At 38.1% G+C, this 27007-nt stretch overlaps 1 protein-coding gene, 1 long non-coding RNA gene and 1 pseudogene across 2 annotated transcripts in view; 2 read left to right on the forward strand and 1 right to left on the reverse strand.

Moving 5' to 3' along the window:
• The window catches only part of AGPS (alkylglycerone phosphate synthase), a 150634-nt gene extending 141343 nt beyond the window's left edge, over positions 1-9291 (reverse strand). Inside the window, exon 1 of the mRNA XM_047084470.1 lies at positions 9017-9291. Coding sequence (XP_046940426.1) covers positions 9017-9276 — 260 coding nt within the window. The 5' untranslated portion in view covers positions 9277-9291. The remainder of the gene's footprint in view (positions 1-9016) is intronic.
• A 119-nt stretch (positions 9292-9410) lies between these two features.
• LOC124515519 (uncharacterized) lies at positions 9411-22317 on the forward strand. The gene is made up of 3 exons (XR_006962829.1): positions 9411-9497; positions 18586-18669; positions 22205-22317. It is a non-coding gene; the product is annotated as an uncharacterized LOC124515519 (long non-coding RNA).
• On the forward strand, positions 13712-13878 carry LOC124516679 (uncharacterized; annotated as a pseudogene).
• Positions 22318-27007: the final 4690 nt, after the last annotated feature.

Raw genomic sequence — 27007 nt, forward strand, 5'->3', positions numbered from 1 at the left:
CAGAGAGTGGCAAAAGAAAAGTTGTGTAAGCTAGAAAATGTAGCATGGATAAGAGACCTTAACTAAAACATGAGACAGGTGAATGAGAAGCTGAGATTTCAAAGGTACACAGTTTAAACTGTGGGGCTGGGGGGGATTATGAATTGACTCCAGCTACACTTGCCACTCTCCTAACACAACAAACATGTACCTCCCCTTCGGGTATTTGCACACACTATCCCTGTGCCTGGAATGCTCATCCACTAGATATCCATACAGCTCAACACTCATCTTCAAATATTTGTTTAAATGTCATGTTTTCCAGTAATATTCTACTTAAAATGTGAACCCTACCTCTTTACTGTTCTTTTTCTTTTTTCCATAGCATTTATCATTTTCTAACACTTAATAATTGACTTATTTATTATGGGTAGTTAATTATCCATTTCACCCATTAGAATGTAAGCTCTATGAGAGAAGAGATCTTTGTTCATTTTGTTAACTGAAGTAGCCAAAGCACCTTGAATACAGCAACCAATAAAAATTTGTTTAATGCACAAAATGTATGTGAGAAAGATTGCGAAGAAAAAATGACCAGGATTGGTGATATCAGCACAGTATCAAGGAAAAAGCTCTAGACTTGAGATGAAAGACCTAGATTCAAGTCTAGGTTCTGCTACTAACTAGCTAGCTAGCAAGTGACTATTTTCTGGCAAACATCTACGAACTTCAGTTACTAATCTGTAAAATGAGTGGTTGTGAAGATCAGATGAGATAAGTATAAACGGAAACAAAGTAACTACAGAATTAATTACTTGAACAAACTAATTCAAAAGGGAGTTCTATCTTAAAAGAAAAAAATGAAAAGAAGTTCAAGAGCAAGGGCTGAAGAATGTGACCATGGGACTAATACTAACACTAAGAGAAGAAAACTCAGAAAAGTAACTTCATTTGGAAATGAGAAAGGGCAGATAATGAGTTAGATTTCAATCTACAGCTGTGCTATTCAACATGGTATAACTAGTCACATGTGCCTATTTAAATTTAATTAAAATTGGGGCGCCTGGGTGGCGCAGTCGGTTAAGCGTCCGACTTCAGCCAGGTCACGATCTCGCGGTCCGTGTGTTCGAGCCCCGCGTCGGGCTCTGGGCTGATGGCTCGGAGCCTGGAGCCTGTTTCCGATTCTGTGTCTCCCTCTCTCTCTGCCCCTCCCCCGTTCATGCTCTGTCTCTCTCTGTCCCAAAAATAAATTAAAAAGTTGAAAAAAAAATTTTTTTAAATAAATTTAATTAAAATGTAATAAAATTTAAAACTCAGCTACTTGGTCAAAATGGCCGTATTTTAAGTGCTTAATGGCCACATGTGGTTGGTAGCTACCAATATTGGACAGCAGTTTACAGAAGATTTCCATCATCACAGAAAGCTCTAGTGCAGTGCTGATTTATAAACTCTGAGTTGACACAACAGAATTCAAGCGAGTGTCATTTTAATATTCCTGATTCTGAATTCCTGGAAAGTTCAGGATGAAGAAGTGCAAAACCAACCACATAAATAATCTGAGTAGGGATTGTAAACTGTGAATATAAAAAATGAAATTATTCATATTATTTGATTACAAGGTCCTGGAATACATGAACACTCCCCAGTTGATGGTATGAGGTCACTGATATGGTAACTAAAAATAGAGTTTGGAGAGGCCCAATGAAGTTGCCGACAAGAATTTGGTCAGCATCTTGGCTCAAATCTCTGGTTAGTAAATTCAGATATGCCACCAAGGGCAAATACTACATGCAATACAATAGTTTTCTTAGTGAGTGATAAGATACCCAGAGCTCCAAATCTCATCCAAGAAGCAAAACTCCTTGTCAAAAGTAACTGCAGTTAGCTAGAATGGTAGCGGACTTCCTTAATGAGTACACATATTTCAACTATAAAAAGATCTAGAATTAAATATACAAATTCTTAAGAAGGAAATCAAAGTCAGATGTTAATGTTTTTGTTTTAAGAAAGCTATGCAAAAATTGATCTTTTATATACTTACAAAATTTAAGAGGATCTGTCTTATGACTGGCTTGTAACAAATTTAAAATGTGTAACTAAGTTACAGATTTAGACTTGTGATTTTAAGCTGAAATCTTTTATTTTTAAGTTTATTTATTTATTTTAAGAGAAAAAGAAAGAACACAAGCAGGGGAGGGGCAGAGAGAGAATCCCAAGAAGGCTCTGCATGATCAGCACAGGGCCTGACACAGGACTCACACTCATGAACCACGAGATCATGAACTGAGCTGAAATCAAGAACTGGACACTTTACCGACTGAGCCACCCAGGTGTCCCTAAGCTGAAATCTTGTAAGTTCCTAAATAATATTTGAACACTGCAAAGACTTACACGTCATGGTATTTAAAAAGTCAATTTAATGTTTACATGAATGATTTAGTACCAAGAAGCATTTTATTACCTCAGACAAGGGAAATACTTAAGAAAATTGAACATATTATATACTAAATGCTATTTTAATTATTTTAGCCTATTTCTGTACAGCAATATCTATAAAAACACTAGTTAGATATGCACTCCATATTAAAATCAATAAATAACTGTTCAGACCTAAAACTAGCAACCACCTAAATGTTCATCCTTAACAGAATGGATAAATTGTGGTATATATCCACCCAATGAAATACTATTCTGCAAGAAGGATGAAAAAAATACAACTACACATAACATGGATGAGTATTACAAATATGATGATGAGGGAAAGAAGACATACACAAAAGAATACACACTGCATGATCCCATTACTATGAAGCTCAAAACAAGCAAATATAAACTTCAGTCAAGGGAGTGGTTATCCTGGTGGGAGGAGGCATTGGAAAGGCACGTGAAGAAGTATTTTGGGGACTGGTAATGCAGTTTCTTAATCCAAATACTGATAAGATGGATGTGTTCACTTTGTGGAAAGTAAGCTGAAAACTTATGATTTTCACATTTACTTTCTTAATAAATTATATAATAGTTCAATAAAGTTTTGAAAAAGTGAGTATGTATACAAACACTTATAACTATCCAAGTGAGATTGTAATCATGTACCACCCCAAATTATCCCAGGACTATCAGTGCCATGTACACTATACTTTCCAAACACTAACATATCAAAGAAAGAAGAGGGGAAAGGAAGGGCATGTCCCAGGAATAGCAATAATTCCGGGGTGTAGCTAGAGTACATAGTAGATATCAAGGAAATAAGGGGCCTAGAAAGCCTGATTTGCTCTCCTGGAGGATGTTAGACAATGGGGATGAGACATGCAAATGATAGAGGTAGAAGACTTTTTACCTACTACAAAGTTTTCAGCCCTTTCCCTTAATTTCTCCAAAAATATACCAGCAATACCTCCATTCTCTGACATCCAGTTTCCAATCTGGAGGGACTTCAGAAGAGTAACTATCCTGGCCACCTCTCCCCAACTGTCACACAGTCATCCCTTCCCATGGGAGGAGTGATTTACCTCATTAGTAACTTCTGAGAACAGGCACCAAGTATCTAGAATCAGCCTTTTCTCTCTCCTTAGAATCCATCTATAGAGTGGTTATACTCCAGTCTCTATCAGGGCCATGCATAAGGCTTACTGGAGCTGGCTCTGCCCTCCCAGGGGAGGCCTTCTGTGGTTCAGCACTATCTGTCACTGAGTCTATCCAATTCAGGGTAATTATTAGGTACTTCAAATCTAAGCCACATTCTTCAGCCAGCTTTATTTGTAATAAAGCTGACATTTTTACCTCCATATATCTATATTCTGTGTCTTCTCAACAGATTCTGAATTTGGATGTGAGACAGTGACATAATTAAATATGACTCCTAAAGCCCAACAAATAAAGAGAGTACTAATGAGGCGAGTGTGATTAGTACTTTATGTCAAAAGAATAAACTCTACTCAGGATACTTTGTTTTGGTTTAGAGTTGAATTAACATACTAATCTGTCCAACAACAGAAATTCTCTTCTTAATAATAAGAAAACGGGGCGCCTGGGTGGCTCAGTCGGTTGAGCGTCCGACTTCAGCTCAGGTCATGATCTCTCAGTCCGTGAGTTCGAGCCCCACTTCGGGCTCTGGGCTGATGGCTCGGAGCCTGGAGTCTGCTTCCGATTCTGTGTCTCCTTCTCTCTCTGCCCCTCCCCCGTTCATGCTCTGTCTCTCTCTGTCTCAAAAATAAATAAACGTAAAAAAAAATGTTTAAAAAAATAATAAGAAAACAAAATTGACAGGAGTAATATTTGCTTAGCACTTGCTTTTAAAGTGTTCCATAAAAAATCTCCTCTGACTACAAGAGCACTCCATTTCTCTGCAGCCTAAAAATAGATCACTTATTTTATTTCTAGATATTTTTATTAAGTGACTGGGGTAGGTGGCTTTATACTAAGTAACTTCCTGACATAAAGAAATCTATTTGCAGAAAATGTGGTCTATCCCAAAATTATACTTGCCGCCTAAGAGAAGTTTCTCTTTTATTCTCAACATTGTTTTCTCCTACAAATCAAACAGCAAAATTCACTCACAGAAGGAAATAGGTTGGTCTGTTTTTTAAACCATGCATTACATTTTCTTAAATTATGAATTGTATTTTGATAGGATCAATATTTTATAATTCATTAAGTACAATATAAACTAATGCCTTAACTATATGACACTGTATTTGATCATGATCTCTTTAATCACAAAAGGCTGAAACCTGGCATGACAAAATGTTCTTAGGAAACATTTAGAAGAGGTTAACTCAGCCTTTTTCCTTCTGGAAAGCACCTACCAAGGCTTCTGGTAGATGTTAAATAATACATTATTTTTTTAAAGAACTGTGATTATAAATGGCAGTATAAGTAAATTAAACAATTAGTAGCATTCTTAATCAGATCTTCTTTTGATCTGAACAGAATTCATAACCTCTGTAAAAATTGCCAACAGTTCTGACTAACCCAAACCACAACTGGGAAAACCGTTAACAGTGAGGACAAACGGATGTCACAAGGGATTTTTTCTTCTCTTTTTCGTAGCATTACAATAGCTTTTTTAAAAACTGAAAAAAATCCAAAACCAAGGCATAAAAATGTCACACACTTAATTGGTATTTACAATGATTTTTAAGAATCTAAAACTGCATCCAGTAACAAGACCAAAAAGAATTTGTTCATGGAGTAGCGTGCACTTAAAAACAGAAGGTCCAAAAGTAAACCATCACTCTCAAAACTCTGCTCAGTAATTTCAAATAATAAGCACATATGTTCCCAGATAGAAGCAATCAGAACCAACTCGCAGGAGACTAATGTGACAAGTACAACAGGTTGCGATCTTAAATATCCACATTTGTCAGAACTCTTATAATCCTTTTTCGATCTTCATGGTCTCCAAATTCCCCTGGCATATAGTCACATAATGTTAAGTATCCCCTGATGCACTAATTTCCAAAACTCAGATCCATCCTCCCTTCTCTATTCTCACGGCCACCATCTCAGTTTAATACTTCATTATTTATCATCTGTACTGCTACAACGGCTCCCTAACTGGTCTTCCTATGTACATCCTTATCTTTCTTCAATCCATTCTTAATACTGCAGCTGGATGCAAACCCAAACCCAGTCTAGTTGAATCTCTTCCCAGCTTAACTGCCTCAAGGGTTTGCCATTACCTAAACCCCCTTCGCTGCTTCATTTTTCTTCATTACATTTATCACCATCTGACATACCATATTACTTGTTTGTTTTGCTATCCCTGCTCCAACTAAAATATAAGTCCATACGGGCAGAGTTTTTGTTCACTGCTATGTTGCACAGTAAGCACTGAAATATTCACACATGAGTGAATACGTGAATGAATTAACTGACTGATGACCTACAGGCCAAAGGCTTCCATGACCTGCCAGCGCCTTCCTCTGTTTACTTCACTCCCACCTCTACAATATGAATTGTTTAGTTACCTAAATACAATACGCACTTTCATGCCCCTTGCTTTGCCATATGCTATTCCTTTTGCTTGGAATTCTCTTCACCATCCAATCAACCTGCTATACTCTCAACCGTATTTTAAAACCATCTCCAGAAAGCTTCCCCTGACCCCATGGATAGTTGCTCTTTCTTTCCTTTGTGCTATATCTGTACCTGTATTTATAGTAGCTCTATTCAAAATGTACTAGAATGTGTATCTCCCTTACTATTGTGAATTCTTTGAGGCCAAGGATTATTATTCATCTCTCTACTTTCAGTGTCTGGGACAATACTTGTCATAAAGCAAGTATTATATAAACATTAAATAAATTAACATATGCATGAGTATCCTGTAAAGGAAATGAAAACATGAAGTTTCAAGAAGTCACTCATCCAATTCCATGATGACAACCAGTCATAAGATAGAAGAATTACAACCAAGGACATCATCTAAGGTAATCAGAGAGAAGGAGTTACACAAATAACATATATCACCAAATGCTTCCAAAATAAGTGACAATACAGTCACACTCACACTTTATTAGATTTACATGCTGGCTCTTTGCTCCATTTATCTTCCCTTTAGACTCAGCTTTGCTGCTGGCAAACTGAGGCCCACCTAAGCAGGAGGGAGTAGAAGGGAGACCTTGGTTCCCCATTAACAATACATTAAGTAGATCACTCTTCGAGGGAGCTTTTGATGTTCCATTTAATGAAAGTTTTTATGTTCCCTCATATATTGAGTCAAACTTCAAAACAGTTATACAGGACTAGATTTTACCACTAGCCACACCTAAGTCTGAACCAAACCTATGCCAACAAGAGGTTACAGGTGTGTCTTCTAAGGAGTAGTCACAGACCAGTCACCTTTAGCCATGGGAACCCTCATTTGTTAGGCCAGTGTGCCTTATAAACACTACTATTTTTCTCTGACTGCTGCAGACCAAGGCCCCTAAATCCAACTATGAGGAACACCTGACCTACCTACTTAGTTCTAAGAATGTGAACATCATATCAATGTACAGAAACATACAAAGGAAGCCATTGTTACATGAAGCCATTTAGGAAGAAAAAAGTTTTAAACCCAATGACGGCTAATACAACATCAAGTGAAGCCTGATGCCAAGATGGGATCCTTGATTCCTCCCTTCCCCCACTATTCAGTAACCAAGTTATAAAAAACTTACGTCCTAAAATTTTTTTAACAGGCTTGCCTACTCCCAATATTATGCCTTAGTTCAGAATCACAGTAATTCTCATCAGAATAATAGTCTCCTAATTTGTCTCCTTGTCTTTGGACTCCATGAAAATTGCATCTACCGTTTCATTTGGTGAAGGGTTATATAACCAACAGTGCACTAAGCACTTGATCACTTAACTCTGTATTTTTGAATTCTCACAGCAATAGTGCAAAACAGGAATTACTGTCCTCATTTTCACAATGGACTGATGCTCTAAGAAAGGTGAAGTGATTTGTCCAATGTCATGCAACTGGAATTATGTAGTGGAAATTCAAACTCAGGTCTTCCTTTCCAGATATTACATGCTAAACTGCTTAACCTTCTTCAATTCAGCCCCCAATGTGACCTTTCTAAAAGGTAAATGCATTCAAGTTTTCCCCACATAAAATCCTGCAAACAAGACTGGCCACCAGCCCTCTTCCTCTATCATTCTCACCCCGTCCTACCATACTGAACTCCCAACAGTTTTCTAATCTGTCTTTCACTGCTTTACCTGTGAACACACTATTTTTCTCCCAAGAACACTTTTCTCCTTTGGCAGGTTACTTCTAACCCAAACTTCAAGATTTACTCAATTCTCACTCTGGGAAGCCCCCTCCCCTTTACAAATACATACCTAAAACTGGGTTAACTGACCATTTGCTATGGTTATCAGCTAAATATCTTATCACAGGCTATTAGTTCCTTAAATAAATACTGTATTTTGCATGTAGCAGAGGAAGGGCTCATGAATGTGGAATTAGTGAATGAATTCACCATAGTGAAGGTTAAGAACTTAGCCCTAAAGTTAATATGATGTGCTTTGGAATTCTAACCTGTACATCTGCAGCAGGCTTCTAAATCTGTTTTATTTCTTCATCTGTAGATAACTGCACCTACCTCAGACTTTGGAAAGGAGTAAAAGAAATAACTGACTTAACATGGTTTCTGGCACATTGACAGAACACATTAAACATTAGCAACACTTTTTTTCACTCTCGAAGTTCATCCACCTGACAAAGCCACATCTCAGAAAAGTTTTTCCTAGTAGCTTCCATCAGCACTTAAGATTTCTCCAAAAAAAAAAAGGAAGTCAAGATCTCCTAAAAACATCCTCATCCACAGGCAAGGGTCTTTCAGCTTCTGGTTACACCAGAGCTCAGTAGCTAGCACCACCGCCTAAATCAGTAACTAGTGTCAAGTTTTTTGTTTCTTACCCATCCCTTTCCCCCCTCAAAGTCAAAGACCATGCCCCTGAGCAAGCAGAATCATTAACTAGTGTCAAGTCTTTTGCTTCTTGCCCATCCCTTTCCTCCCTCAAACTCAAAGACCATGCCCCTGAGCAAGTGGAAACCTGCCCCTTGCAAACCGGTCAGCACCTTCTTCTAAAAACCATCACTTCTCCCCGCACCGCATCGAGACTTGCGTAAATTAGAAGAGATTCATCATCTAGTACAAACTCAAATCTTCTTGGAAGATCATAATAGAATCCTTTCTATCCAATGGAAGACCTTATCTCCCAAGTATTAATTCAAGATAATGAATTCCTAGCATTCAATAAGAATCCAAGAAAAATGGTCCCCTTAAAGCCTTCCCCAGTGAGAGTTCTTCATATTTGTTATTCTCAAATACTGACCAAAACCCACCATTCCATCCCTCCCCCTTCCTGCCAGGGTCCAGGGTCTCGTCCACTCCCTCCAGAGATGGGTCTTCACTTTCAGCGAACAGGGTGCCTTCCTCCCACCCATGTCACTTCCCTTGCCACCTTGCCCATGTCCTTCCGCAGCACAGGCCTGGCCTGGTCTCCCGCCGCCAACCAGCGCCACAGAGCCGCTACTCACCGTTTCTTGGGGATGGTGCCCGACTCCTGCGCGGCGGGAGTGGCAGTGGGAGCCGCCGTGGCCGCCGACGCGGCTCTCCGCGCTTTGCACTCATTGGTACTCACAGCCTCCTGGGGCCGGCCCAGCAGATGACCGGAGAGAACCCGGAGCCTCCGCCCGGCACGGTCTCGATCCGGGTCCGGGTCTCGGTCCCGGTCCGCTGCAGAACAGCAGCCTGTGCCCACGCCCGTCCCGCCCGCTGCAGCCGCCGCCTCCGCCATGGCTTCCGCCTTGTGCCGCCGCCCGGGACCGCTGGGCGCGGGTGAAAGGTCAGTTAGAGCGGCGGCCCGGCGCGACCATTCGCTGCGGCGCATCCCGGCAGCCACCGCGGCGACTGGGCGGCGGGTGCCATGCGCCGGGAGCTTCACATTCTCTGCTCCCGCCCACCACATCCGCCCGCCCTCCGCGGTCACGCCTCGGACGGCGAGCACCTGCCAAGCAGGTGAGTTTGAGCTGCACCCGGATTGGCTCAGACTTAGCTGGGCTGGACCAGAATCCCAACCACAAGTGTCCGCGAGGTGTCCAAATACCCTGGGTGGTGTCGTTGGGTGTCCCCTTGGCCTCTGGAGTAGGTTTCTGGGGCAGACGCCTAGGACCAGGGTGCTGCTGGACCTGACAACTTAAGTAGGGACATCCTTTTCCTGAAGGAGCTCCTGCTGCTCCCCTATATTCCCCTCCCAGCAGCGTCACTAAAGTAACTTGAAACTGACTCATTGTCTGTAACCATTTGAGAAAATAGCTATCATTTTCTCATCGCCTACTTCGCGCCTGGAGATTCTCATGTAATTTCCATTTTACAGTTGAAAAAACTGAGGCTCAGAGACATGAACTTACCTGAGGGCGTAAAGCTGAGTTGCAACGGAGATTCTCTTTCATTACTGAATGCTACTCCCTTATTTACCTTATTGGAGGCAAAGTTTTTTATTGCTACAGATAGAATTACCTAACAGTTGTTCTTAGAACTTCTCGCTTGTCTACAAATTAACTTTATGGAGAATCGCACTTGGTGAAAATAGGAGGATCTCAAAAGGCAGTGCTCCACAACCATCTTCAGCCAGTGGATTAGGTAGACTTTTTATAAGGCACCTTAAGACCTAACCATAGAAATAAAATACCTTATTGCATAATGTGCAATTCAAAAATGAGTCTTGGGAACGGTAAGAAAAAGGGTTGTCATAAGCTTCCCAAGCCCAATAAAGTCACCTTTCCAAATAATCACCTTTATAACACAGACTCTATGAAAGACATTCCAGGAGTTAATTGGACTAATACAAAAGAACTATTTAATAGTTCTGAAAAATTCAGGCAACAATGAGGACTTGATTTGAATGCCAGCTTTCCAGATCTTAAGAGATAGTTCAGCATTAAATATCCAGTCTAGCTCTAGAATCACTGAGCCCCACTCTTGTGTAGCTGCTACTTTTCTCCATTGGCTATTTCAGATTGGATTAGGAGCTAAGAAAACAGAAAGGAGTAAATTGCTGAGTGCCTGAAAGAGAAAGCCTCCTGAAGTCTGAGAGTGTAGCCACTTTAATCCTCAAGCTTCTTACACCTTTTTTAGATGTTACTAGAACAGCATTGAAATACCAACTAGCACATTTGCTTGCAATTGCAAAATTCATATTTTTCTTGCCAAAATGCTGTTATAAGCAACAACTTTCTCAGAATTGTTTTAGAATGAGACTGGTCTATTAATTTTTGCTTGACTCCCAGAGAGCTTAGCCTAACACTAGTGAATAGTTAACTGACTTCTTCAGTGTTGTCCAAATTAAAATATGAATATGCTTCTCACCAACTCTCAGGAGGCAATTATAAATTTTGCACATATCAACAGAATAACAAAAAGCCTTTTCTCCTGGGTGATGAAAAGGTTGATGTAAATCAAAATTATATACCAGTGGAAAAACTGATTTTTTTTTCAAATATGTATACAGTAATGAAATACAGGCAGTAACAGCGTTTGTTAAGAGCCTATTATGTACCTAATTCATTACTATGTGCTATGAGATGGAAAGTATGTAAGTCAATGCCTCATCTACATGGCATAACCAGGCTGATTAGGAGCTGGGATATATGTGGGGGGGGGCACTATATTATACTGTTGGATGAAATAAGTGTGATGTGGGTGACCTTGGTGAAGTATTTCCTACCCCCACCCCCACCCCCTCTCCTTACAAGAGCAAAGGCCAAGCAGAGTGTCTTGAAATTTATTTTAAGGAAGGAATGCTTCACATGAAGTGTGGTCCATTGAGATGTTTATGATTCCCACATAAAGCAAAACTTCAGTGAGTATAACATTTAGGAGGGCCATCTCAACACACCTGTTCTTTCTGAGTCCTGACTTAGTCCTTAATAACATGGATCCCAATGGAGAGCAGACCACATGAGCATGGTGAACCCAAGAACATGAGGAATTTTAAATGGAATGACTTATATTTGCATTTATGACATCTCTTCCAATATGAGGAAGAAAAAAAGTCTGAATAGGACAGATTAGCATCTGAAACATGCACCGTTTTTCTTTACTGCACTGATTCCCATTACTTCCCTACAGAGCTGCTAAGTTATCCCCAAATTAAGGAATTCTTGCATTTTTATACATTTTTATTATAAAATATAACAGACAAGTGAACCAAAGCATAAATTATCACAGATTGATCACCCATGTAACTTCCATCTAGTTCAAGAAACAGAACTTTTCCAGTATCCTGGAAATCCCTGCTATGCCCTCTCTCAATCTCTTTACCCTCCCTACCTGCCAGAGGTAAGCACCATCCTGAATTTTATAATATACATTTCCTTGTTTTTCTTATGGTTCTAACAATTAAGCATACATCCCTTACTTGTTTTTTGAATTTGTATAATCTTACAGTATGTTCTCTTGTGTCTGGTTTCTTTCACTCAACATTCTGTTTGTAATATTCATCCACATTGTGTGTAGTTGTAGTGCATTCATTTTCTTTGCCACATAGTATTCCTTCAAATATATATACCAGAGTTTATAATTAATGGACATTCAAGATGTTTCCAGTTTGGGACTATTGTGAATAAGGTTGCTATGAACACTTTTGCATATGTCTTTAGGTGGACATGTAGATGAATTTCTGTTAAGTATCCATTTAAGAGTAGTATTACTAGGTCACCAAGTATACATTTGTTTAATAGATAATGAAATGACAACTGTATTCCAAAGAGATTGTACACAATCTACCACAGCAGCATATGAGAATTGCCATTTTCCACTATATACTCTTGTCAGTATAGTTTTAGCTATTATATAGTATTATCTTAATTGTGGTTCTGATTTACATCTTCCTGATTACTAACGAGATCAAGGGTGTTTTCTATATGTTTGTTGACCATTTGGATATCATCGTTTGTGAATGTGTAATGAAGATACATCTCCTAAGTTGCCTTTTAGAAGCCTTATTATTTTTCCTTTCACATTTACGCCTATAGTTTACCTGGAATTGATTTTTATTTATGAGGTAGAGATCAGGTTTCATACTCCATGTGAGTAGCCAACTGGTTTAGCACCACTTGTTGAAAAGTGTTCTACATTAACCATCTTTGTCATAAGTCAGATGTCCATATAACATTAGTCTATTTCTGGGCTCTGTATTTTATTCCATTGATGTATTTATCTTATGCTAGTATCACACTGTCTTAACTATCATATATTCTTTTAGATCTTCTGCATAAGATTATATCATTTGTTAATGACAATAGTTGATTTATTTCCAATCCTCATACCTTATATTTCTTTGTCTTGCCTTACACCAGCTGATTAGGACCTCAAGTACAATGTTGAAAAGAAGTTGTGAAAGTAGCATCCTTATCTTGTTCCTCATTTCAAAGGAAAATCTCTCAACATTTCACTATTGTTCAAAGTGGGTTGCTGGTTTTTCTTTTTTTTCTTTTTAACCTTTTAGCAGATTAAGGAATTCCTTTTCAAATCCTAGTTTGTTGCGAGTTTTTATCATGGATGGATATTGAGTTTTGTCAGACTTTTTTTCTGCATCTGTTGAGATGATCAAATGATTTTTCTCTTTTATTCTGTTAGTATAGTAAGTTACATGGATAGGTTTCCACTGTCAACCAACCTTGCAGTGCTAGCATAAGTCCAATCTAGTCATGAAGTATAGCGCTTTTTATATATTACTGAATACTGAATACAATTTTGTTGAAATTTTGTATATAGTAAGGTTGGTCTATTATTCTTCTAATAGGAACAGGTCAGCTTTTGCTGGCCTCGTGAAACCAGGCTCCTTTGTTTTATAAGTCTCAGGAAGAGTTTGTGTAAAATTGGTCATTATTTTTCTTAAATGTTCATTAGAATTCACCAAAGAAATGGTCTGAACCTAGAGTTTTCTTTATGGGAAGGTTTTTATTTATAGATTAAATAGTTTAATGTTATTCATATTTTCTGGTTCTACTTGTTTCAGTTTTTGACAGTGTTTTTGTAGGAAATTATCTGCTTCATTTACTTTTTCAAAGGTATTGACATAAAGTTTTTATAGAATGTCCTATTACCATTTTAATGGCTGTAAGATCTTTAGTAATGTCCCACTTTTCATTCCCAACATTAGTTATTCTACTCTTTTTTTTTATCAGTTTGCCAGACAGTTATCAGTTTTATTACCTTTTTAAAGGACCAACTTTACACGGTGGCAGCATTGTAGCCAATGAAGTTTATCCACGGTGTGATTATTGCTAATTGAAAATTTTTCCCAATACTTTTTTAAGGGGCCAACTTTTGACTTTGTTGATCCTATCATATGTATGCTTTCTCTTTCATTAATTTCTGCAAATATTCCTTCTTGTTTCCTATCCTCCACCTTTTATTTTTTAAATTTCTTGAAATGAATGCCCTACTCCTTGATTTTCCACCTTTTTTGTATGTTTTCTGATATATATGTGTTTAGGGCTATGAATTTTTCTCTAAGTAATTTCATTCATGTTTTGATAACAGTATTTTCATTATTATTTTGTTTCAAGTAGTTTTTATTTGTCTTTGAAAAGAATGATTTGTATTTGCTCTTGTTTTGGGGTACTTGTTTCCCAAATACAAATTTGACCTAATCATTTGTATTGTTCAAATCTTTGATATCCTAACTGGTATTTTGTCTACTTATTTTTATCAGTTATTGAAGTATGTTAAAATCTTCCACCATTATTATGGATTTATCTAATTATCCTTGTACTGCTGCTAATCTTTGCTTTCTGTACTTTAAAACTATATATTAGATATGTCAAAATTATATTTTCCTGATGAATTGAACCTTTTATAATTATCAGATATCCCTTTTTGTTTCTAATAATGATTTTTGTCTTAACTTTAGTTACATTAGCATGTGTTGTGTCCTATCCTTTAACTTTTTTTAAAGTTTATTTATTCATTTTGAGAGAGAGAGAGAGAGAGATAGAGTGCATGAGAGAGAGAGAGAGAGAGAGAGAGAGAGCATGAATGGAGGAGGGGCAGAAAGACAGAAAGAGAGAATTCCAAGCAGGCCCCGCACTGTCAACATAGAGCCCAATGCAGGGCTCGAACCCACAAACTGTGAGATCATGACCTGAGCCGAAACCAAAAGCCGGACACTTAAAGAACTGAGGCACCCAGGTGCCCCCCTATCCTTTAACTTTTAATCTTTCTGTATCTATATGTATTTAAATATGTCTTCTGTAAACAGCTTAGGTGATTTCTTTTAAGCAGTCTGAGTATAAAATATTGGGTCACTTAGCCTATTTAAGTTTAATTGACTTACTAATATATTTGGTATAATGGCTGAGAGCACTAGCCTCACTGCCAGACAGACTTGAATTTGAATATTGGCTCTATCATTGAGCAGATATGTTGTCTTGAGCTTGTCATATTAAAATCTCTGGGCTTGGCTACTCATCTAATAAAACTGGAATGGTAATGACTACTTCCCAGGGGTATTAAAGGATTAATGAGCAAAAATATAGTGAATTTTAATTGCTATTATAGAAGTGAAAGATAGGCTGGTGTAAGGATGACAGTCTTCCTAGAAAATACAATAGGTGTGAGAGGAAGAAAAAATAAGGTTGAATGGGTAATATAAGACCAAATCATCAGAGCATTGAAAACTTAGTGGAAGGGGGGCACCTGGGTGGCTCAGTCAGTTGACCATCCGACTTCAGCTCAGGTTGTGATCTCATGGCTCACAAGTTTGAGCCCCATGTCGGGCTCTGTGCTGACAGCTCAGAGCCTGTAGCCTGCTTCGGATTCTGTGTCTCCCTCTCTCTCTGGCCCTCCCCTGGCTCACACTCTGTCTCTCTCAAAAATAAATAAAACATAAAAAAAATTAAAAAAAAGAAAAGAAAACTTAGTGGAAGATAAACACTTGATCTGGTGAGAGCTATTATAAGTTCTTGAGCAGGGGATTAGCATGGGAAAGTCTACTACTTTGGAATTCATTCTCAAGTGGAAGTCAGCCTACTGGGTATACCTGAAGACCTGTCGGCAGTTGTAAGAAATGTACCAGCAAATGATGAAGACCTAAAGAACTACAAAAGAGGTTAACAATGTTTCTGAATGACAGGAAAGCATTGAGCTATGGTTAGCTGTCTGCTCCATTAAAGGAGACTGACTTAGCTCAGGAAGTGACAATATTTAATGTGAAATAGGCTTCCAGTGGTTCCATGTATGTTGCAATACTTTTCAGGATGTCACAATCTCATTAAACAGGTTAAGGAGAAACTGACTTAACTAGCCAAATCATTAGGGTAGAGTTGAAAGTACTTTATATTCTCTTACTCCTCTGAGTGAATGAAGTTATTTATCTTACTATGCAATCTAAAATTCTATTTCTTGATTTCTTCATATTACAGGTAGGAGTAATTTTTAACCTGCCTACCTCTCAGATTTGTTGTAAAATAATAAGTGTGCAAACATTTTGGAAACCAAAGTCAAAATCACTTTAAAATAATTATTTTCTTTGGCTGAATGGGTGACAGGCAATAAGGAAGGCACTTGTTGGGATGAGCACTGGGTATTATATATAAGTGATGAATCACTAAATTCTACTCCTGAAACCATTATTGTTATACTATATATTAACTACCTTGGATTTAATTTTTTTAATTGGCAAAACAAGTAAATGAATAAAATAATTATTTTCTTGGGTACATATAAAATTAAAATCTGATAGTTATCAATTAATGCTCTAAAGCAGTAAACTTTTAAAATTTGAAGTTTTTAAGTAAAGTATCTAGGATTTTTTTATGATCTTTAAAATTGATATCCCCCCAAGAGTTTTTGTTTATATGTATATTTTTAAATGTTTATTTATTTTTGAGAGAGAGAGAGAGCAAGCAAGCACAAGCAGGGGAGGGGCAGACAGAGAGAGGGAGACACAGAATCCGAAGCAGGCTCCAGACTGTCAGCACAGAGCCTGATGTGAGGCTTGAACTCATGAACTGTAAGATCATGACCTGAGCCAAAGTCAGACTTAACCAACTGAGCTACCCAGGTGCCCCTTGTGTTTATATTTATACCTACCTACCTATCTACTTATACCATATTAGATATTAGAATTGAAAAAATATTTAAAATATTGATTATTTTATGATAAACCAATATGTATGAGTCTAAATGAAATACTTTTATTAAAAATAACTGTATTTCCCAGAAAAAAAGCCTGAGAAGAATGGCATTCCTTTACATTTTTGCAAATTTCTTTAATACCTAGCTTAATAGAAGACAGCTGGATTTTCCTATCTGCTTCTGAATTCGATCCATTGAGATATCCTATGCCATGTAATTATTGGAAAACTCTACCGTTGTGAGAGAGTGAGAGTGAAAAAGACAAATAACATCTTAGTCTTACTATGAAAATAGTTTTGGCCCTGCAAGTGTTTCAGGGACTCACAAGGGTTTCCAGACCACATCTTAAGAACTGCTGTTCTGAAGTACAGTATTTCTATAGATGTCTGCTAAAATCTTTGCTGGGTAAGCCCTAGACAACTGGATGTGAGAAGTAGTTCTATTGCCATAAAGTAATATGCAGTGCCACTGTTGGTAAAACAAAGTTGTCAAAAATATTTAAGTCCTAATTTTATATTTTGATACATTCCATATGAAATATATATATATATATTTTTTAATTTTTTTTCAACGTTTATTTATTTTTTTTTTAATTTTTTTTTCAACGTTTATTTATTTTTGGGACAGAGAGAGACAGAGCATGAACGGGGGAGGGGCAGAGAGAGAGGGAGACACAGAATCGGAAACAGGCTCCAGGCTCTGAGCCATCAGCCCAGAGCCTGACGCGGGGTTCGAACTCACGGACCGCGAGATCGTGACCTGGCTGAAGTCGGACGCTTAACCGACTGCGCCACCCAGGCGCCCCTGAAATATATATTTTTAAATTTCATATAATAACATTTTGAAAGTGATTCCTACATTTTAAAATCAAATTTTGACATCCAATTCATGTGTGAGCAGAAACTTATTTCTTATGGGGCACCTGGGTGGCTCAGTCAGCTAAGTGTCCAACTCTTGATTTGGGCTCAGGTCATGATCTCACGGTTCATGAGTTTGAGCCTCACATCCAGCTCTGTGCTGATAGTGTGGAGCCTGTTTAGGATTCTGTCTCCTTCTCCCTTTGCCCCTCCCCCACTTGCTCTTTGTATCTTTCTCAAAAATAAATAAAAATAAAACTTAAACCTAATTCTTATAACCGGGGTAAATTAATTTAATGTGACTTTGTGACTAATGTGATTTATTAGTTAATCATTAATTTGATTAATTAAATTATTGATTTACCTTGTAAATTCAGGCTCAATCCTAATTTTAGGCTTATGCAGTTATTTTGATCATTGCATTTAGATCAGTAGTAAGAGTGTCCTGGGCCTATTGTTCCCAAGGTATTTTTTTTCTAAAGCTGCAGAGATCATAGCTTGGAAATTGGAAATTGTTGATTTGCAAATTCTAGCATTTGACCTTTTCATACTTGCAGGTTTCTTAAACCTTTCTCATTAGCCCATTTGTGTGTATGAACAATAGCAGTTAAGCACCCAGGAGCAAGAGACATTATCAAAGGAAAGTCTTTTCTGTTGTAATTCAGGTATGGTGGGAATTGTTTTTTTTCCATTGCTCAAATATATTCTTTGGGGATAAAGAAATGAAGTAAGTCTTTGAGTGCACTAACACTCCTCCAGAACCCCAAAGAGAGCCAGGTTTGAGGCTATTGTGGCAAAAGTCAGTGGTTTCCAGGCACCTGTAACTCAGCTAAGTTACCTTTGGCTGCTTCAGGATTGTATACTTTTTTAGGAGTCCCTACTCCATATTCAGAAGAACTTGTAGTGGAAATAATTTTCCTGGTTACCCCTCTATATGTGTCCCTCAGCTCTCACTCTCTACTCAACCCTGTCCCATTATTTTCTTTCCTGAAAGGGGAAGCCATCTTTACCCCCCACTGCCTTAGGTTATTCTGTAAGAAAGCTACTGTGAGTGTATTAGGGATGTACACACCTCTAATGGTCATCCTTTCCTTACCCTTTTACAGTTAAAGAAGTTTTCTCTCTAGTCTTACTGAACCATGGCACTACCTCCCAACACCAGCAATCACATCTCCTTGAAGCCTGAAGAGGTATGGAAGCTACTTTGAATCAAATACTTAAAATGATCTTCTAACTACCCATGCAGTGATTCCACTGCACCCCTAATATGCTTTTAAAAGAGCACTATCTGTTTTTGAAATCTGCTTTTTAAAATGTTGACGTGTTAAATGACTGTATTTTCAAACAAAGATATTTGGTAGCTTCTTCATGCTCTTATTTTTTGTTCCTAATTTTTTAACAACCCTCTTTGTATTTTTTTCTTTCTTTTAAAACCATCTTTTCTCTTTTGTTTTTCAACTTAAGTCAATATAATCAGAGTTAAAAAGAAGTTTGGACACAAAGTATTCAGGTCCAGTAAAATGAGAAAAAGTCATGGGAAGATAACCAAAGCTAATGTCAAGAGATCCCCCTAAGAGAAATGAAGTCAGGAAACATACCTCAAAATAGAGCCCTCAGTAGAACCACCAATAGACTGCAAGGCACAAATGTGAGGATGGTTGTTTGGAGGCCAACTAATTCTGTCAAAGGAGGACTTTTTAAAATGTTTTCTTTATTTATTGTGAGAGAGAGCACACACATGCAAGGGAGGGGCAGAAAGAGAGAGAGAGAATCCCAAGCAGGCTCTGCCTGCTGTCAGCACAGGGCTCAAACTCAGCAACCATGAGATCATGACAATCGCCGAGCCTGAGATCGGAGTCAGACACTCAACCGACTGAGCCACCCAGGCGCCCCTAAAGGGCAACCTCTTTAAAATACACTCTTTAAGGACATTGTCTGACCCTCTGAATATAGTCCTCAAATGTATCCTCTGATCCAGCTTGTTTTAAGCTGGTGTGCAAAATAATGGTGCATTTGAAATGTTAGATAATTTCCCATTTTCCTTTTGAAGGGATTTAAATATCAGAAGATGGTGATTCATTTCTTATTTCTTAAAAAAAGAAAAGAAAAGAAAAGAAAAAGGATAGGAAGAAAAAGAAAGAAAATGGCCAAAGCTACTGGATCAAAAGTAATTGCTTATGTGTGGTTGAGGATGGGGTAGAGTTGAAACTCACATAACTGAAATTTTAATTGTATTCAGTTCTGGCCCTTTATTTTTATGGTGAGCCATATGGTTTGTAAGCAGCTTTTAAGTCCATCTATTTAATCACAGTTGAGGTTAGAAGAGGTTGCCTATGTAGAATAGGGTCATAGGGTGAGCCTCCAGAGAGCAAGCAGGAGGCTGGTAGAGGAGTGAACATCAAGAACCCTCCTATAGGGAGACAGTGCACCAGCTGGAAAAACATGACACCAGATGTAATAATAATCATGAAGACATCTAGTCCCTGCATCAGCCTAAGGGAGGTGAAGATATTTCAGTGAATGAGCTACTTTGTATGCTAGTTCTGGATGGTGATTTTAACAGGTCAGGGAAATCAGCCTTCAGTATCTGAAGAAGTGCCCACTGATTTGCCCTTTGGCTACTTAGCTACAAGTACATTTGTAGTCAGCATCCCAAGTTCTATCCGTGATTTTCTAAAGACTACTCCATCGTTGAGGGAGTTTATTTATTATAACCAATCTATGATCTTAAAATGCAGGAAAAAATTTCAGAAACCCAGAATTACAGATATGAATACATAAAGCCACCATAAAATATGTGAAAATTTCATTTTGCCTTACAGGAATTCATAAAATATAGGTTATATAACTTGCTTTAAAATAACATATTTCAGCTAAGGCACATTTTTCTTAGAACCAGTCCATAAGGACAACAGGTAAATTTCTGCTTCCCAGTTTGAAATGGGATTATTAAAATTACCTTGTCTTGGGGCACCTGAGTGGCTCAGTTGGTTGAGTGTCCCACTCTTGGTTTTGGCTCAGGTCATGATCTTGCTATTCGTGAGTTCAAGCCCCACATCAGGCTCTGCTCTGATAGTGCAGAGCCTGCTTTGGGATTCATTCTCTCTGTCTCTCTCTCTCTCTCTCTCTATCTATCTATCTATCTCCCTCTCAAAAATAAATAAACAAACATTAAAAAAATAAAAATCTTTAAAAACAAACAAACAAACAAACTAGGAGCTCCTGGGTGGCTCATTTGGTTGAGCATCCGACTTTGATTTTGGCTCAGGTCATGATCCCAGGGCTGTGGGATCGAGCCCTGCCTTGGGCTCTGCACTGAGGGTGGAACCTGCTTGAGATTCTCTCTCCCTGTTTCTCTCTCTCTCTCCCTCTGCCCCTCTCCCTGCTCACACACACTCTCTCTAAAAAAAATAAAATAAAAACTAATACTCAAAAGTAACTCTAAAATTGATAAACTGTGCAAATCAAAGAACGATTATTTAACTATAGTAGAAGAAAAATGGACAGATGAGTGACATCTTCTCACTTTCATAATAGTTATCATGAAAGAAATAGGTTTTATGATAATTTTACTCATTGGTAAAAGAGAATCATTTTTACAATCATTTGAATAATAAACTCTTTTTTTTTTTAATTTTTTTTTTCAACGTTTATTTATTTTTGGGACAGAGAGAGTCAGAGCATGAACGGGCGAGGGGCAGAGAGAGAGGGAGACACAGAACCGGAAACAGGCTCCAGGCTCTGAGCCATCAGCCCAGAGCCTGACGCGGGGCTCGAACTCGCGGACCGCGAGATCGTGACCTGGCTGAAGTCGGACGCTTAACCGACTGCGCCACCCAGGCGCCCCAATAATAAACTCTTTTTAATGGAATGAGTTTGATGCATATGACTATTCATTCTGAATCTAATAGTCACTATTAATCATTATCTCCTCCCAGTCCAATGGTTCTCACGATATCCTACAATTCTGAGGTACAGATTCCTTTTTGAGTCCTCTTGATGTTATCAGAACATGTGGAATTATATTGTTGTATATTGAAGATGTTTTCTTCCCGTCAGGGTAATTCATTGGTATCTCTTTACAGGAGATTTGGGGTTTCTGTTGTTGTTTGTTTTGTTTTTTTGGTGTTTTTTGGTACCACTCTAAGAATAAGGTATTTACTACATCCCCCCCCATGAAATATTTTTTATTCTTTAACACAGAATTAAATAGTTTAGGATAAAAAGACTCTCCTCTCTGATTTATACTGTATGCATAACTATGTTTATGCAGCCAAATTATTTGGGTTTTCCTCTTAGGTTCACTTTAGCAGACACTTTTTCCCAGGGAAAAACAGTGTTGTTGATCATAGCAGTAGGTCCAATTCCTTTCTCATGTGTTTATTTTTGAAGAACTCCCACAGACTGGCTTGTCCTTAACCATAGGTAGAAGTTTATTCTATATGATTTGTGTGTGTGTGTGTGTGTGTGTGTGTGTGTGTGTGTGAAGTGACAATGAGGGTAGCGTAGGAAACAAATCTTGTTTTAAACAAACATGAAAGCGAACCCTCGAATAAGCTAGGTAACATCTCACCAGAGAATAATGGTTAATATCAGATTCTTCCTAACAGCAAATTTTGATAGGTCAGAAATAGAGATACCACAAGCACACAGACACCTAAGAGGGTGTTAAGAGGTCAGGTAGAACATACCTACATCTAAGACCAGTCCTGTTCTCTTATCCAGGTTCTGCCTAAGGACAGAGCTCCCCAAAGACTTCCAGAGGAATCGAAATGAATATATGCAAATTTTCCTTCATCTTATGACTTCAAAACTATTGTCAACCCATTAAAACTCTTTTCCTTGGTTTTTCATTTAATAAAACCTAATTGTAAAGTCAGTTATATTTTAGGTAATTTTCTCTGATACCTAGACAAGACTCCTTGAGGCTGAGCTGCCTGAGTAACATGAAGGATGGTTTTCATTTTATTAAAAAAAAAAAAAGATGAGAGAAAGATAAGTAAGAAATAAGATGCAATTTAAAATGGATATAAAGAGGAAAACCATTCTTCAATTGTATATATTAGAGGAAGAGAGAGGAAAATCTCACACATACTCCCCAAAACAAAGAAGGAAAAGTGATTATAATTGACCATGTTGTTTTTCTTTTTTAATGGTTTCTAGGTGGTGGTTGTTTTATCTCTAAATCTTAAAATAATTTAGTTAGGTACAGCAGTTGGCTTTGGTGAAATAGAGTAGAAAGCAAACATTGGATCAGGGGTGGCAATGGCTGATGTCTATTTTTAACTGCTGATCATATTTAGCATGAGGGTCTGATGTTATACAGCTGGCAATACTAGAGAGGGAAAGAAACATGTTTTTATAGAGATAACTCAAAACTCTGAGTCAGAAGACCTGGATTGAAGCTCCACGAGTACTGCTTGTGCTCTCTTCTTTTCCTTACCTTTATTCACAGTACTTAGCTTTTGGGTAGAGATCTTAATCTTGTTTCCCTGTTGCGCTATTGTTAAATTCGGTTGAAGTAGTGCAAATGAAAGTACTGTTCAAAGTTAATAGTCCTGTAAAAATATCAGTATTCTTAAGAACATGTTGTTTTCATTCTATTTTACCCCTTGGAAGATAAACAAGGCTTCCTAAAACTAGCAAAAGGCTATTAACGCTAAAAAGAAGAGAAAGGACAATCCCAGTTTATTTTAGTTTTGATATACATAAAAATACTAAAACTGGGTGCCTGGGTGGCTCAGTCCATTAAGCATTTGACTTTGGCTCAGGTCACGATGTCACAGTTTGTGAGTTCGAGTCCCCCATCAGGTGAGTACAAGCTCTGCTTCGGGTGAACACGAGCCCCACTTCTTGTGCTCTCTCTCTCTCTCTCTCTCTCTCTCTCTCTCTCCCTCTCCCCCACTTCCCCCCCCCGCCCTTTGTGAGATTCTCTCTCTCTCTCCCTCTCTCTGTCCCTTTCTCACTTGCTCTTTCTCTCTCTCAAAAAAAATAATAATACTGAAACAAATCAATAAAATAAAATAATATATTAACCCATCAGGAAAGTACCAATTCCTTGCTAAGATAATAATTAAAATGACTTCTTCAAGAGAAATGACACCAAATAGGTTCATTTTATAACATAATAACAGGCTATCCAAATAAGAGAAAAATAACAGGTAAGTCTGCTTCAGCCACAGTTCAAATGCTCACAAATATTTAATATGATTGTAGAAAAACTAATAAATCTTTATATTCTATTTCACATTCCCTTTCTCAGCCTATGACTAATAATTGCTAATTGGTTTAGGCAAAGCTTTTGGCTTTAGCCTTAAGCTAGAGTGTTGAAGTATCTAGAGTGCTAAATGGAAAAAAAAAATTTTATGTTTATTTTTGAGCGACAGAGAGAGAGAGCAAGTGGGAGAGGGGCAGAGAGAGGGAGACAGAATCAGAAGCAGGCTCCAGACTCTGTCAACACAGAGCCTGATGTGGGGCCTGAACTCATGAACCGTGAGATCATGACCTGAACCGAAGTTGGGACACTTAACTGAGTGAGTCACCCAGGCGCCCCTAAATGGGAAATTTAATATAAAATATTTTTTAAGTTGAAGATTCCATACAGTTGTAAAGTACACACACACACACACACACACACACACACACACACACACCAAGTGTATTGATAAAACTGTCTACATTGAGTCTGGATTCCTTCATTCTCCCCTAGAACTAATTAAATAGGTGACCATTCCAGTTTGGTAGTTACACATCTGGTTCTGGTGCCTGACTGAAAGTTGGCCCAACACCAAACAACCATTTGGCATTTTCCAGAGGCCTATGGAATGTTCTACATTTTTCCCTTGGGCAGAAGAGGGGAAAAGAATGTGGATTGCAGGGATCTGCCACTTTGGAAATTTAGATAGTTGGAGGTTTCCCAGTGTAAATTCTGTAGGATGCTAGTTCTTCTGGGGACAGAGCATGTTTATATAGTTCTCCTGTCATAAATTTGGGAAACACTTCCCACTATAATTCTGCTGCCTTGAAAAGTCACATTGCCCATTTACTTATTAAAGGTTCTGAAATTCTTTGCAACTTTGTATAATACAGTGTGTTCATCCATAGAATGATTTCCCCCGACACCTACTTATATCCCTTTGGGACACATTGACTTAATTTTAAGGTCCCATAGAGTAAGTGCTCAAGATATGAATAACCAAGGCCAGCACCCAAAGAACAGTGATCATTAATGAATAATTTGGTGAATGGTGGCCCAAAATGGTCAATCTGAAGTGTAATTATTAATGTCCTGGATGAAGGTCATGGGAGCATATTCTTAACATTTGAATATGAGACTAAAGCTTAATCTGTGTAATCAAACCTTTTTCTTTTAGCCATAAATTCAGTCAGTTGTGCATAACTGACCCTTATAAACAGACCTAGAAAACCTACTGCACACACTCAATGTGCACATATAAATTCAGTGTTTCTATACGTGGAACCCATAATCAAGGTGGGTGACCAAGGTTTGTGAGCTCATTCCCTGCATGAAAGAACGAGAATTAATGATATACAAATGGTAGAACAGAAGAAGCAACGAGTCCATTACTTCTTGGTTAGGATGAAGGGAGGGTAGGGGTGCAGATTTATAAGAATGTTGGAAAAAGGAAAGGAAGGAACTCAGCACATGGAAAGAACTACGATGCTTCCAAAGGTACTCCTGTATTTCTCATTTGAGAAGATGATAGGAAAGTTGTATATGGTGGATGATGAGATATTAACAGCTCTGCCCTTGCTATTTTACTTGAATTGGCAACATTATAGACAGATTTGAACACAATGTCGTATTTGTATAAATGGACAGATTTTATACGTAAATTTTATGAGTTTAGGTATAAATTTCCCACCCTAGATTTCATGAATAATCCTCACTATCCTCTTTCAGCTTTTTTTTAAATCCAGGAAAGAACCATCTTTGTACATTTTTCCATTTTTTTTTTAGAAGTGACCTTCTAAGACTGCATCCTTGGCATGCTCTTAGTGGGTGTAAGCATGCTGGGGGTGTTCAACAAACGATGAAAAAGAAGCTTAGATGAAAAGCGCAAAGTCAGAGTTAATAAGGTTCAATTCAGGACTCTGAAAGTCTGAGTTTCCAGCAAAGCCAGACCTCACTTGCATTGCTTTTAACCTGTGTCTTGGGCTTTAAAACATACTGGGTTTTGTTTCATTAATTTACTCAAGTAGTTCTGTTAAGTATTAACTTACAGTGCCAGCAGATTTCATTGTACTGAATTATCATGGAAATACCAAGTATTTTGAAGACATATCCGGTCAAGACATGTTTTGTTCTATTAATCTCTCTCCTGGCTGGGGAGACAGAGAACTTGCAGCAAACAGCAAGATTAGTGGATCACAAAATGGATTACTGCTTGCTTATGTGAAATCATGAACTGTTCTCTCATTACTGTTTTCATGGTTTGTCATGCATAACATTTTTAGCAAGCCTGGTCTGAAATTTATGCCAGCTATTAGTCATTATTTTCTACAGACCTTATCAAGTCAGTGATGTCAGCTCACTTCTTGGATATACTCGTTACATTTACAATCTCTGTATGGTCTATACCTTGCATAGTAATTAGTTTTACAGTCTTCTCACTATATTCTAGAGTTGCAACTTCCAAGTGCATGCATTGGCTGCACCTGCAATAAATAATTTCTTCAAATCTGCTGGTGCTGCCACTGTTCTTCTCAGGCTCAGATAGAAACCTGAAAACCATCTTTTACTTGTCTCCAGTCCTTCCACTTCCATTCTGACCATCACCAAGTTATAGCAGCAAAGGAATTGCCTTTTCTTCACTATTCCCACCACCACAGTTTATGCTGGGCCACATCTCCTCACTCCTGGTCATTATAACTTTCTCCAGGTGCCCACTTTTTAATTATTCTTACCTACATTACTGCCAGAAGAATCTTACTAAGGTGCCATATATAAAACCCTTTAGCAACTCTGACTTCTCCAGACTTCAGTGACCTCTACAAACTCAGAGTACCCATAATACTTACATCCATACAGGTTAACCCTTAAATATTTTCACATGGCTTTATTTGAATTTATTTTGCCTTCCTTGAGGAAAGAGAGTTTGTCTCATATTTTCTTTCAGCTGCTATAGCCTTTAACACAAGACTCATCCAAGACCAACCCTCAGGATCAAGTACTGCCCAATTAGTACCACCTTCAATGTGCTGTATAATATTCTGTGCTACAGGAGGAAGAAGTATGTTACCATCCATTCCTGCATCATTCACTCATCAGGTATTTTCATGCAAACTGTGTGCCAGGCACTGTGCAATGGATACAAAGAGATACAAGTCTTGCCTTCAAGTTGCAGGTGGGAGATTCCAAGAAGTACAGTGTGGTGAGGATAGAATAGAATGTGTGCAAATGCCTATGGGCACCCAGAGGAAAACACCGATAAATCAGACTGGGAATAGTAAGGAATGGAACATCATTCAAAGTGTGCTTCCCAGAGCACTAGTCTGCAAGACTCT

The sequence above is a fragment of the Lynx rufus genome, unplaced genomic scaffold (genome assembly GCF_022079265.1).
Source record: "Lynx rufus isolate CCGP_SWC_20201006 ecotype Redwood Valley unplaced genomic scaffold, mLynRuf1.p SCAF_2, whole genome shotgun sequence".
Taxonomy (NCBI): domain Eukaryota; kingdom Metazoa; phylum Chordata; class Mammalia; order Carnivora; family Felidae; genus Lynx; species Lynx rufus.